The following is a 12,784-nucleotide window of genomic DNA, read 5'->3' on the forward strand; positions in this document are numbered from 1 at the left end:
GAATTAGGTGTTTAAATGGAGCAGTGGTATGTTTGTGTTGCATCAAGACTTCCCAGTCCAAGGAGTTACAGGGCTGTCAGTGTTCCCTCGGGGAGGAACTCTCTACATGGTCTTGTGCCTTGGAGCCTCTAACCACACTTCTCTAATGTACTCCTGGTCCAATAACAAGTTTGGGAATTCACAAGATATTGCAGTCGCTGGAACTACAAGCGTGGATTCCTTGGTTTCTGGTGCTGATATCTACATTGTATTTTTTCAAGGTATGAATATTGGATTATTTTTTGTGTGATCTTTTTAAGAGAAGTTCCCCATGACTGGTGGACAGCTAATACTGTACCTATCCACAAGAAGGGCAGCAAGGTAGAAGCTAGCAATTACTATTACAGGCCAGTGAGCTTAAATTCTATTGTAGTCAAGTTAATGGAACCACTCCTGAAAAGAAGGATCATTGATCACTTAAAAACTTGCTGGATACAAAGCAGCATGGCTTTACTGAGGTCAGATCATGGTATGCGCATGCACATGTAAACACAAATGCAAGAAAGCAGGAAGGGTTCATGTGAATGAGAACAAAAACTGGCGACTGCCCCAGTCTATAACTGGCCTTCACAGCAAGGAGCACATGGAAGGGCGATGCATGTCAAACAACAAAACAGAAAAATTCCCAGCTCAAGTTGCCAACCAGCCTGCAAACAATCTAAATTACCCTGTCTAACAGTATGCATTAAAAACAGGGGGTTTAGTTAGCACACATTTGTAAATACATGCGTAAGCTACAGAGCCTCGTCACGGCACCCAATATTCTGTAGTTCCTAACTCTACAAATTTTGAGAGCCCCCATAGTAAAGGCACATGTATTTAATGGATAGACCAAGGGTAGGTTCATGTACAAGAGCCCTAAATTTCAGAGCAACATAACATCAAGTACCCACAGTAAACATAACGCTGCACAGGCACAGCTGGATGTCAAAATCTGACAGCTGGATGTCAAAATCTGTGTACCCACTGTTTTTGCATCCACTTCTAAAGGCTGCCTGCACATAGCTCAGGGTGGATGCAGATGCAAAAACAAACATTTCATGGATGCAGTAAATTTGCCAGCTCCCATCTGAATGAACTCTTGAAAAGAGTCAGCTGATTAACATGGGTTTTATGGTATGTCTTGGTAATTGTGAGAACTTATCAAAATATATTTTGTCCATGTAGGAGATTTTAAATTTGTAGTTATTGTAGGACTGAATATAGAGAGCAAAATAGAACAATTGGGTCTAGAATGTGAACTTCATCAACTTGGGAGACACATCACACCAGGACAGGGGCGGGCTGACAACTCATGGGGCCCCTGGGCAATAGAGGATCATGGGGCCCCTGTGTCCTTGCCCAAACTCAAAAAAGCCTATGAAAAAGGTACCAGGGGCATCTCATGGGGCCCCCTACTGACCCCGGGTCCTCGGGCAGTGCCCGAGTTTCCAAATGCTCAGTCCGCCCCTGATACAGGACTTAAATTTTACCTTTCTTCAGGGCAGGGGCTGACTAGTATGGACTCTTTAGAGCATTGGTGCTATATATTATCGAAACATATTCACAATACTATAACTGATTTTTAGTATGTCAAAAACTGTTTGTATTACCTTGCAGGAAAAAATGACTCTATTGCTATTTTCTTATGGGAGTCAGGACAGACATGGATGAGGAAAATCCAGACTATCTCTTTCAGGGCTGCAAATATGGTTCATGCTTTCATGCCCCCTTCAGGGTTGGGTAAGTAGTTTTGTCTGTTCCAAATGCACTTCTCATGGTATATAGCTACAGTATATATGAACACACTGATCTGTTTATAGAGAACCATTTGTAGACTTGTTTTGGAGGAGTTATGGGAAGTGCCCAAAGAGGATGGTGTGCTTAACCTGAAGGTAAATGAAAGAACCAGAACCTTTGCTAAGTAGAAAAGTGTAACACCCTGCTAGTTAGATGCTAGGATTTGTATAGTTAGGATAAGTATAGCTGTGTTTCTCTGCTTAACAGAGAGACTGTTAGAAAAATCTAATTGGGCTCTCTGCTTAACAGAGTGCTGTGATGGATTAGTAAGGTCTGCTCATGATGCTCTGGTGATACTGAGTTTGTCTTGAGTTCTGCCTTCTGAAAGCAATTAGAGCCTTCCAGAACCTGGGAGGGAACTAAGCAAATGAGCAGCATGAATATGGATACATCCCTGGCCAATTGCAGGGGAAGGTAGCCCCATTGCATGCTTGGAGTGGTATTTATGTTCTGGTAGCACATGGGTTCAGTGTCTTTCCCTGGAGAGGATTGCACCAAGCCAGGCTGGAGGCAGGCTTGCCTCGCCTGGCACTTGCGGGCTTCAGATGGGCGACCTAAGGGCCTGAAGAGGGAAGAGTGACCTTTGTTTTACAGTAAGCTGACTGAGGAGAGCTGTCTACCAAAGATCTGTCTGGTATCACTGGAGAGAGTCGCTTGAAAGATTGGTAGGAGACTGCCATTCTGTCCTTGGACTTGGGAGTATAGACACCGAGAGATCTTGGCGACTCTGTCTGATTTGCTACCCCTCTGGTACTTGGTAGTCAGCGTGGGTCTGAGAAAAGGGAACACTGGTTGGTGTTCTGAAGAGCTTTTCCAACTGTTGCTACTGCTAAAAGGACTTTGCTCATTCCTAAAGTTCTTGTTGCTACCATTTAAAGAGAAGTCTGCTATCTGCTTTCAGCCAGGACTTCAAAAGTGTTCAACTAAGAGATCAGTTAGATGTCCTCAGTGTGAATAGTTCTAATTTTTGAGTATCCTACTAAATTCTCCATCCCTATCCCCAGTTCTACAATAAAACTCCAAAACAAACATCCCCTAGACTGGCCATTGAAGGCAACGAGTGAAAGGGAGTGTGTACCTGGCTGCGGAAAATACTTTGTGCCTGGCTGCGGGGTAAAGCAAGCAGAAACATGGGCAAAAATACAAGTGGCTCCTCCGGGGGAAGCGCTTCATATGTATATAGATGCACACCAGTATAGAAATAATACAAGCATTATATAAGTACAGATAAATAAGAGTACATTCATCCAATATGCATACAGATAGATATTATTAACAAAGGGCCCAACAAAAGCCTAGGTGGAATTGTGCACAAATTTATTTATTTCAGGTACTTATATAGCGCCGTCAATTTACGCAGCGCTTTACACATATATATTGTACATTCACATCAGTCCCTAACCCTCAAGGGGTGTACAATCTACGGTCCCTAACTTACATTCATACATATACCCTGGTATATATATAGATATTAATAAACATACTTCCAGGTGAATGTTGCAGCACAGGTCAGTTGCAGGGACCCCTGAGGATCATCATGATGCAGCATCTGTCTTTATGTCAGAGACCTGAAGACAAGATCTGTGGTGATGGGATGATTATCCACCTGTTGTCCAACCAATCTGAAATGCAGCTTTTTACCAACATAAACTGCGGTGTGGCACTGGAACTCAGAGTCAGCCTATCTACCCTGCATCATAGTCCCTAGCAGTTTCTAATATGTCATGCAACCGGACCTCTAACTACCAAATACCTAACCAGTTTATGCTGGTTTATAAGCCCTGAGCTAAAACTAGCTATATAATCCCAAATCAGAGAGGACATGGCAAACTAAAGGAACAAGAGCTTCATATAAACTCTATTTCAATAAACAGGTTCACCTACTAATATACTGGAAGGTGACCACTACAATCAAACAACTATAACATAGGAACAATTACCTAACAGTCTTTGCTTCTGGATAAAATAAAAGAGCAGCTGCTGTATGTGAACATGTGGTCTTGAAAACCTCTCCATCTGCTTTTATAACTCCACCTCCCAGAGACAGGAAGTGCATACCTAATTTTCTGTGTTTATTGCAAGAACTGGTACTCACAAATACAGACAGTAGATGGCAACAGATCCCTGCACACTTGGAATGAATAAGATATGCTCTCTGAGTGTTTTTATATTGCATTCGTATATCACCCATTTGGAAGGTAACATATTCTGTTAAACACAAATTTAAATTTCTTTTTACAAGTTAATTGTAAAAGGAATATGTACTTATGAGCCATAACATTGTCTTGAGTCACCTAATATTAAGTAGGTCACCCTTTTGCTGCCATGACAGCCCCTTTTGCCTCCAAAGGAGCCCTGACTTATCACGGCATGGACCCAACTAGCCCTCTGAAGGTATGTTGTGGTATCTGGCACCAAGCCTACAGAAGCAGATCCTTTAAGTCCTGTAAATTGTGAGACAGGGTTTCCATGGATTTGACTTGTTTTTCCAACACATCCCACAAATGCTTGATGGACTGAGATCTGGAGAAATTGGAGGCTATGTCAGCACCTCAAACTTGTTGTTGTCTCCAAACCATCTTGAACCATTTATTCAGTGTGGCAGTATCCTTCTGAAAGAAGCCAATGCCATCAGGGAATACTGTTTTCCTGAAGAAATGTACTTGATCAGCAACTAGTTTAGGTAGGTGGTATATGTCAAGTAACACCCATATGAATGGAAGGACCCAAGGTTTCCCAGCAGAACATTGCCCAAAACATCACATTGCCTCCACTGGCTTGCCTTCTTCCCATAGTGTATACTGATGCCATCTCTTCACCATGCAATGCACATGCACCCTGACATCCACATGATGTAAAAGGAAACATGATTCTTAAGAACAGGCCACCTTCTTCCATTGCTCTGTGGTCCAGTTTTAATGCTCATGTGCCCATTGTAGGGGCTGTGAACACAGGCCAGCACCCTGAACAGTCTTCAGCTATGCAGCCCCATAGACAACAAACTGTGAGGCCCATTTCTTCTGCTTTCAACACATTAGCTTCAGGAACAACAGGTTTACTTGCTGCCTAATATATCCTCCAACTTTCAGATGCCATTGTAATGAGATATTCAATTTTATTCACTTTACCTGTCAGTGATCTTAATGTTATGGCTGATCAGTGTATATTTTGATAAAATATGACCAGTACTAGCTCATTTCATGTTTACAGTTCATTCCATTGTAGCACTACCCCCTTAAGGGTCGCTGAGTTTTGGGTTACCCTAAGCTTTGCACGGCTTGGCAACATGCATTTTCCCACATCTTCACATGCACAGAGTCAGTAATATAGTCCTTGAGCTGGTTTTTAGTTGTTTTTATTTAGGAGTTAACAACATGGATGGGGTTTAGGGGTATATGAGATGCCCAGAGAACTGCAGAACCTGAGGACAAACTTCTTAACAGCCTGTACACTGTACAAAAATGTGGATCCCAAAAAGTAGAAACTGCCTTGTTAAGGAGCACTGAAGTTCCCTTGGTGTACCTCCTCAGACCCCAGATGAATCCTCCTCTTCATTTAGATGCACTGAGGGTATCTATGGTCAAGGGAATCCAAGAGCTACCAATTAAGCAGTCCCAGATGAGAACTAGTTGGGTCTTGCACCTCACAGCCCTCTCCCTTTTTCTGGCCCAGGGTGTGTAGAAGTATTCACACTGTCCTGTCCTGTTAGCTTGGTGGGTTAAAACAGCTTTCATGCCTTCCACTGGGCTAACTCCTTCCTAGCTCACAGGTTGTCCTCCCTAGGAGACCAGGGGACAGTGGAGATCCTACTGTCCATCAACTAGCCTGTAGGTAGGCTCCCCTCCCTGGGACCCCCTCCCAGGCTTCACACTCCAGCCTTCCTCTCAATCCATCGTCTGCCTGACTCTAAATAGTGCACAGGCTCTGCCACATTTAAGGGTTTTCTTTGGTCACCATGCCCAGCCTCCTGCCTGGGGATTGGCCAAGTTCCCTTAAACATGCAATTCTGGGCCTCCTCCTCTCCTCTGCCCCTCTTCCAGAAAATTCTCAGAGTTTCTGGAAGGATGGTAGGGCTCCAGAAGCCCTGACCTGTAGAGCCTTGCAGCGTGTCCTGAGGTGAACTCACTACCTCACTCCCAGGCTGACTCATCCCAGGCTGATACCCAACCTCTGTCTAATAAAATAACATAGCCTATCAACCTTAAAATGAAATATTCATTGAATTATTTTACTTGCTTTGTTACATGCACACTTTCCATCATAACAAGTATAATTAAAAAAAAATAATGTAGAAACGGGCTTCAATAAATAGCTTACAATAAACAATGACAGAAAATGCAAACTAAATACAGGTGGTCTGATCCAATTCTACAAATCACACCATATGTGTATGTATACTTTAATGTTTTATGAAGTGGATTTTTTTTAATGTTGCTCTTTCTTGTTGCAGCTCATCTATTAGTTTCGGGTGGTAATGGATCAGAATTGTATCGCATGAACTTTGAAAATGGACAGTTTTCATCTTTGCTATTGGCTCCTCCTTCAAAGCAGCTAATATTCACCACAATGATGTCACTAAATGTATCTAAAACAGTAATTGCTCTGGCAGGAGATTTCAACTCTCAAATCTATGAGCTAACATCAGTCTCTAATCAGTCTGATTTCATACCCAGGTGAATGCTAGCTGTTGTAAAGCATACTATTTATTTCAGCGCCAAGATCAGGTCAGTTTAGAGCATTACTGCTATGGGGAGCCTGTCAAGATGGAGTAGGGAAGGTTGATGTCAATGGCAGACCAAACAAGCAGGACAGAGTGGCTGTAAAGACATAGAGGAGAGCTTATCAAAACTGGATCAGCTAGAATCTGGAGCAGCTGTGCACAGCAACCAATCATCATCTATCTTTCATTTTCAAAGCTTAAAGTGGCTGTAAACCTCAGATATGAAACATGAACAAAGCATACTCCTCTATAGTGTATTCTAAGTGTCATTTCTGTCTGCTGCCTGGTTCCTATGCTACCACTATGAATTACTGCTGACAAGTTTTCCTGACACCAAAAGAAAAATGATGACAGGGAGGGACCTCCAGTATATTGACAGCTTCAGCTCTCTTTCTGTGTACTGTGTCAAAGGGGTTGTGTCCATTCCCTCCAATCAGATCTCAACTCTCCTCACTGATGTAATCTCAGCTCCCTGCCTCCTGCTTTTCAGAGCTGAGAATGTCTATGTAAATTCTGCACTCTGAATGGGTGTACAGATATGGGTACAGATAAACAGGTACAACTTATTCAGGATGATTTGATTCAACTCTGTGTATCACCTGGGGCTAGTCACTTCACTGAGTATATGTAAGGGTTTACAGCCACTTTAAATGAACAAGCTGAAGATAGAAGCTCGTTGGTTGTTATACACAGCTGCTCCAGATTCTGTCTGTTCCAGTCCTGATAAATTCCCCACATAGATTTACTTTCCGGTAGCAATAAAATAAATGTAATTTACTATGTTATCTGACTGTTAGATCATCAGAAAAGATTGTAGCATCTCTTAAACACAACAAGAAGGTGAAGCACTTAATTGTCAGTGATCTTGTAGCTAAAGTGCAAGTTGAAGTTTAATAGTAAGATTGAGGTAAATATTGTATTCATGAAGCTTGTCATTTGAGAACTTCTTAACCTCTTGCCGCCCAGCCACTGTATTATAACGGCGGCACGGCTGCGCAAAAGCACGTTTAAACGTGCTCCGCACTCCTGAGGTTTTCGCAGGCAGGGGGGGCACGGCTTTTACCATTTGATCCCCGAGGGATCAATCATTCAGTTTCAGCCAGTGATATCCGCGTGAAATCAGATGATCAGTCCCAGTCCTATCCTGTCCTGTGTTGACATTTACACAGGACAGGGCATGATGTCATTCTTCTCTGCCTGGGCACATTCCATCCCAGAGAGAGAAGACACAGTAAACGTGAGTAAAACACTACACATTTACAGTTAGAACACACCTAGGTCACATTTAACCGCCTGATCGCCCCCCAGTTAACCCCTTCACTGCCATGTCACCAGTGTCATTGATCACAGTAAACAGATTTTTACTGATCACTGTATCAGTGTCGCTGGCGACTTCCAATAGTGTTAGCACCCCTCCCAGATAGCGCCAGTTTGCCCGCTAGTACACCAGTAATCCCATTTAACCCCTTGATCTCCCCCCCCAGTTAACCCCTTCACTGCCCTGTCACCAGTGTCATTGATTACAGTGAACAGATTTTTACTGATCACTGTATTAGTGTCACTTTTTACGTCCGATAGTGTTAGCGTCAGTTAACGCCCCTCCCAGATAGCGCCAGATTGCCGCTAGTACACCATTAATCACATTTGACCCCTTGATTGCCAGGAACACACTCACTTGCACGCTAAACCTCCATTGCTAGTATAGTGTCTGATTGGATCAGTATCTTTGATCAGATCAGCATAATACCAACGTTCACATTACTATAGTTTCCCCAAAAAAGCAGTGTTAGCGGGATCAGCTCCGACACCTGCCAGCACATGCGTTTAGCCCATACGCCCCCCTTCTCCCCCAGCAAGTGCAGTGTCAGTAGATAACTGTCACTTGATACATTACACACAAAACTGCAGTGTTCACAGAATCAGGCCTGATCTCTGTTAGCAGTTGTCGGTAAATTTTTTGTAGCGGTTCAAGCAGTCCCTGACAGCCAGGCGCTCTTTTTCCCATGAGTCGCACTAGGTACCTGTAAATTTAGTGGTCAAAATGTCCACCCAAAGGTACACTAGTGAAGAGGCCTATAGGATTCTTTGTTTATAGCGCAAAAAATAAAAAGCGCACAGGTGATCAAATACCACCAAAAGAAAGCTTGATTTGTGTGAAAAAAAGGACATAAATTTCATTTATGTACAGCACTGCATGACCGCACAATTGTCAATTAAACTAATGCAGCTCTGTATAGCAAAAAATGGCATAAATTACAGTATCTATACCATAGTTTGTAGACACTATAACTTTCACACAAAGCAATTAATATACACTTATTGGGATTGTTTTTACCAAAAACATGGAGCAGAATACATTTTGGCTTAAATTTATGACTAACTTTGAGTTTACGATATATTTTTTATAGCTGAAATTAAAATATACAGTTTTTTTCAAAATTTTCGTGGGTTTTTTGTTTATAGCGCAAAAAATAAAAAGCGCAAAGGTGTTTAAATACCACCAAAAGAAAGCTCGATTTGTGTGAAAAAAGGACATAAAATTATTTTTTGTACAGCATTGCATGACCGCGCAATTGTCAGTTAAACTAATGCAGCGCTGTATAGCAAAAAAAGGCATAAATTACAATATCTATGCCATAGTTTGTAGACGCTATAACTTTTACTAAAGAAATGTAGCAGAATACATTTTGTCTTAAATTTATAACTAATTTTGAGTTTAAGATATATTTTTTATAGCTGAAAGTAGAAAATATCATTTTTTTTCAGTTTTCGTGGTTTTTTTGTTGATAGCCCAAAAAATAAAAAGTGCACAGGTGATAAAATACCACCAAAAGAAAGCTCTATTTGTGTGAAAAAAAGGACATAAATTTCGTTTGGGTACAGCATTGCATGACTGCGCAATTATCAGTTGAATTAGTGCAGCGCCAAACAGCAAATAAAGGCCTGGTCATTAAGGGGGGGTAAATCCTCAGTAGTTCAAGTGGTTAAAATTGTGAAGTGATAAAAAGCCTTGTAGCACTCCTTACCGCCTTGAGGCTGCTAGAGCCCTCTAGTGGTCTGGTGGTATGACATTTCACCTCAGGATTGGATTCTTGACTTTTTGTGGGATGGGAAGAACTAGAAGCCTCTGCTTTTTGAAAGGGTTAACAGAATGTATCTTTTATTTATTCCTCTCAGAAAACCTGGGAGAGAGACATTATGGCATAGGAAACTGGAACCATACACAGAATTCCCAGCTTATTTAAGGGCAATAAAGAAAGGGACATTTAAGCCAGACTGGCACTCTGTATTTTTCTTGCGGTAGAGCAGTTGCAGCACATGAACCTTCTGGATTAGCCACCAGGCTCCTGCTTGGTCCAAGTTCTTACCCAGCTTCTCCTGACACTCTTCCAGCAGACGTAATTCCTACCTGGTGCTCTGATCCATCTTCACTCCTCCTTGGTAAACCCTCCAGCAAGACAGTGCAAGTATGCACTGACCTCAGCCCTTTCTTTTTCAAGCATGTTTCCTCCTCAGGTAGGAAACCTGGGAGGTTAAACAACAGTTGAAGCCACTTGCACCCCAGGTAAAGCCTGGGAGGCAGGAGAGCTTTTAGAAGGTTACCCAGGATATTTAAACATTCCCCTAGCCTGCACCACTGGCAATAAATGTCCTAGTGGTTGGTCAAAGAGATAAACATACTCATAATTCAGTCTATTGGATCTTCTTATACTATTGAAAGGGATACTCCTCAACAGCAGGCAAACAGTAAGTTGAATTGAGAGGAAAACCTACAGAAAGCAGAACCATCAATCAGGCCTAGGCTGAGTACAACCCAGTAGCACTACGTTTAGAATAGGGGCTATAGCTCTATGATATTTACTGTAGTACAGTAACATGTAGCAGTGACCATAGTAAGTAAATATATAAAATATGTACAAAACCCCTAAATTCCCTGGGGAGATTGAGGAACAAACCTGATAGCAGCAAGCTATGGATTAGGTGAGCAATGTGGGATGGCGTGTGCAAATTGCACAGTGATGATGTGACACTGGTTTATTAATGCCTTCTACCTACTTTATGTCATAGAAAACGTATTAGTGTGTTTATATGACATTCTACAAGTATCTTGTTTGGTTTAAAGGCCAAATGTACACAATTTTGGATGGATGTTGAAGTATTTGTCCACCCATTGGCTTTTGAAAGCCAGGGAACTCAGAATTTTAAAGCCAAGACTGAATGTTCAAAGGACTAAAATGTAACTTTTATATTGCTAACTCAAAAAGGAATATCTGACTCACTGCAGACAAGAAGGCATTTTGACCATAGATACTGTAATCCACTTTGTTGTCCAAAAATATGCAGATACTCCTCTTTTAAGATATCAAACTACTGTAGGCAAAGAACTGTGCTTCTGAGCATTCTGACAAATTTTTATTGTGCTTTTTACCTCTAGGAGCAATTTTGTCTACAGAGATCTCTGATTCTATACTCTGTGTGTTTAATGCTCATTCCTCGAATCATCTTTGTTTGTGGAAGCTTCAGGTGCTTATTTTCTTGGCTGGGCAAGGGGAGGTGATCAGTTCTAGAGGAGGAGAGGGTGTTTTCAGGTGTAAAATGTGTGTAAAAACATTTTTCACCTGTTTGCATGCACATCCATTGAAGTCTAGAGGGCAAATTAAGCCTGAATACTTTCAAAAATCTTGTGTACTTTTTTTGCGCATAAGGTGTAGAGCATAGGGCAACTGAGCCTACAACTGTGAAGAGGTGCAGTTAGAAAGAATGGGATTCTACATGTTCAGTATAATTAGGCATAGGGAAACAAGCTAAAAAATGCTTAAGCCCTGGTTCACACCAGTGCAGCTTTTAAATCACGCTACTTCGGCGCAACTGCAAAACTGCAGATAAGTACTATTTGGATCATTACAGCTTGCAACTTCATTCAACAGAAGTCAATGCAATCCACAATGAAATTGCAGAAAAGCACTGCAACTTGAGTCGCAACAATTTGAATGATTCCATTTCTGAAAATAGGGTGCGACTTGTCATGCGTTTTTGAACTGTCAAACCACATGACAAATTGTATTGGTGTGAACGAAGGCTTAGTGTGAATGGGGGGTAAAGTTTTGTTGCTGTCTGTGTCTCATAGGAATTGCATATTGGAAGATGCATTTCATATAGGGGGTCTGTGCAAAACTTTCAGCAATTCCAACTGAGTTCAGATCCTAAAATAGAGTTTTAAAAGCCAATGCAGTATTCTCTTGGCACAGGTAATCCCTGCATATGTAATCCAGCACATTCATAAAATGGAGCCAAAGAGTTTTTTTTTATACTAATAACTTTCAAAGACAGACCTGTCTCTGTGATTATTTCTGGAGCCCATCTTCTGTCATTCATGGTATTGTATTAAAGTTATGCTGTGTCTGCCTTTCTGCTAGTTCAGGTGAGCTGAAGTTTGAGCCTGGACAAAGTGAAGCCACTATAGCAATTAATATTCTTGATGACTCAATCCCAGAAGAAAATGAATCTTTCAGAGTAAGACTTAAAAATGCAAAAGGAGGTGCAGAGATTGGTGTCCATTCCTATGTGACTGTCATCATTCCATCCAATGATTATGCCCATGGGATCATCGGGTTTTCTCAGGTGATGATTATTATCTTGTTTTGTAATGATTTGTAATGAACATCACACTGTTTTGGGCAACGGTGATCTATTTTTTAATATCTTCAAATGTCTTCAATTTAATATCTTCTAATGGCAGAATTCTTTGATGAAACAAGCAGAGGAGATGGAACAGGACAATCTGATCAGCTTCAGTATTGAGCGTCTCTATGGAACATATGGACTGGTGGTGGTGGAGTGGTTTGCCAATGGCAGTGTAGCTGATATTTTTCCTACATCAGGAATGGTAAATCACTACTTAATACGAAGTATTTTTTCATACAGACCTTAACCATAATGAAATGTATGATACAGTCGTGCTACCACTCTAGTCAGTCACTATCTTAGTTAACAGACACTTTTAGAGAGTTGCCATGAAATACTGCTTGGGTTTTTAGATGTTGCATGACTGCACTGTAAAATGATATGAAAGATTAAAAAAAGTAACTTATTGCATTTAGATGTTAACTGACGGTGAGATGCAATACAGATGAAAATCTGCCTTAACTTCAAGATGGCAAAGGTTACTAGATAATTGTAAGCCCAATGATAAATTAAAGTTGGAAAATCAAATTTTCTTGCTCTTGTCCCTTAATAATTTTCATT

The 12,784-nt window shown here is 41.3% G+C and overlaps 1 protein-coding gene across 1 annotated transcript in view; it reads left to right on the forward strand.

The window, feature by feature from the left end:
- Positions 1-12,784, forward strand: part of ADGRV1 (adhesion G protein-coupled receptor V1) — a 500,140-nt gene that overhangs the window by 194,959 nt on the left and 292,397 nt on the right. Inside the window, exons 51-55 of the mRNA XM_089679659.1 lie at positions 8-260; positions 1,639-1,761; positions 6,269-6,491; positions 11,956-12,160; positions 12,279-12,425. Coding sequence (XP_089535785.1) covers positions 8-260; positions 1,639-1,761; positions 6,269-6,491; positions 11,956-12,160; positions 12,279-12,425 — 951 coding nt within the window. The remainder of the gene's footprint in view (positions 1-7; positions 261-1,638; positions 1,762-6,268; positions 6,492-11,955; positions 12,161-12,278; positions 12,426-12,784) is intronic.

This window comes from Staurois parvus, unplaced genomic scaffold (genome assembly GCF_062004578.1).
Source record: "Staurois parvus isolate SC_StPar_1 unplaced genomic scaffold, SC_StPar_1.0 ptg000229l, whole genome shotgun sequence".
NCBI classification, from domain to species: Eukaryota; Metazoa; Chordata; class Amphibia; order Anura; family Ranidae; genus Staurois; species Staurois parvus.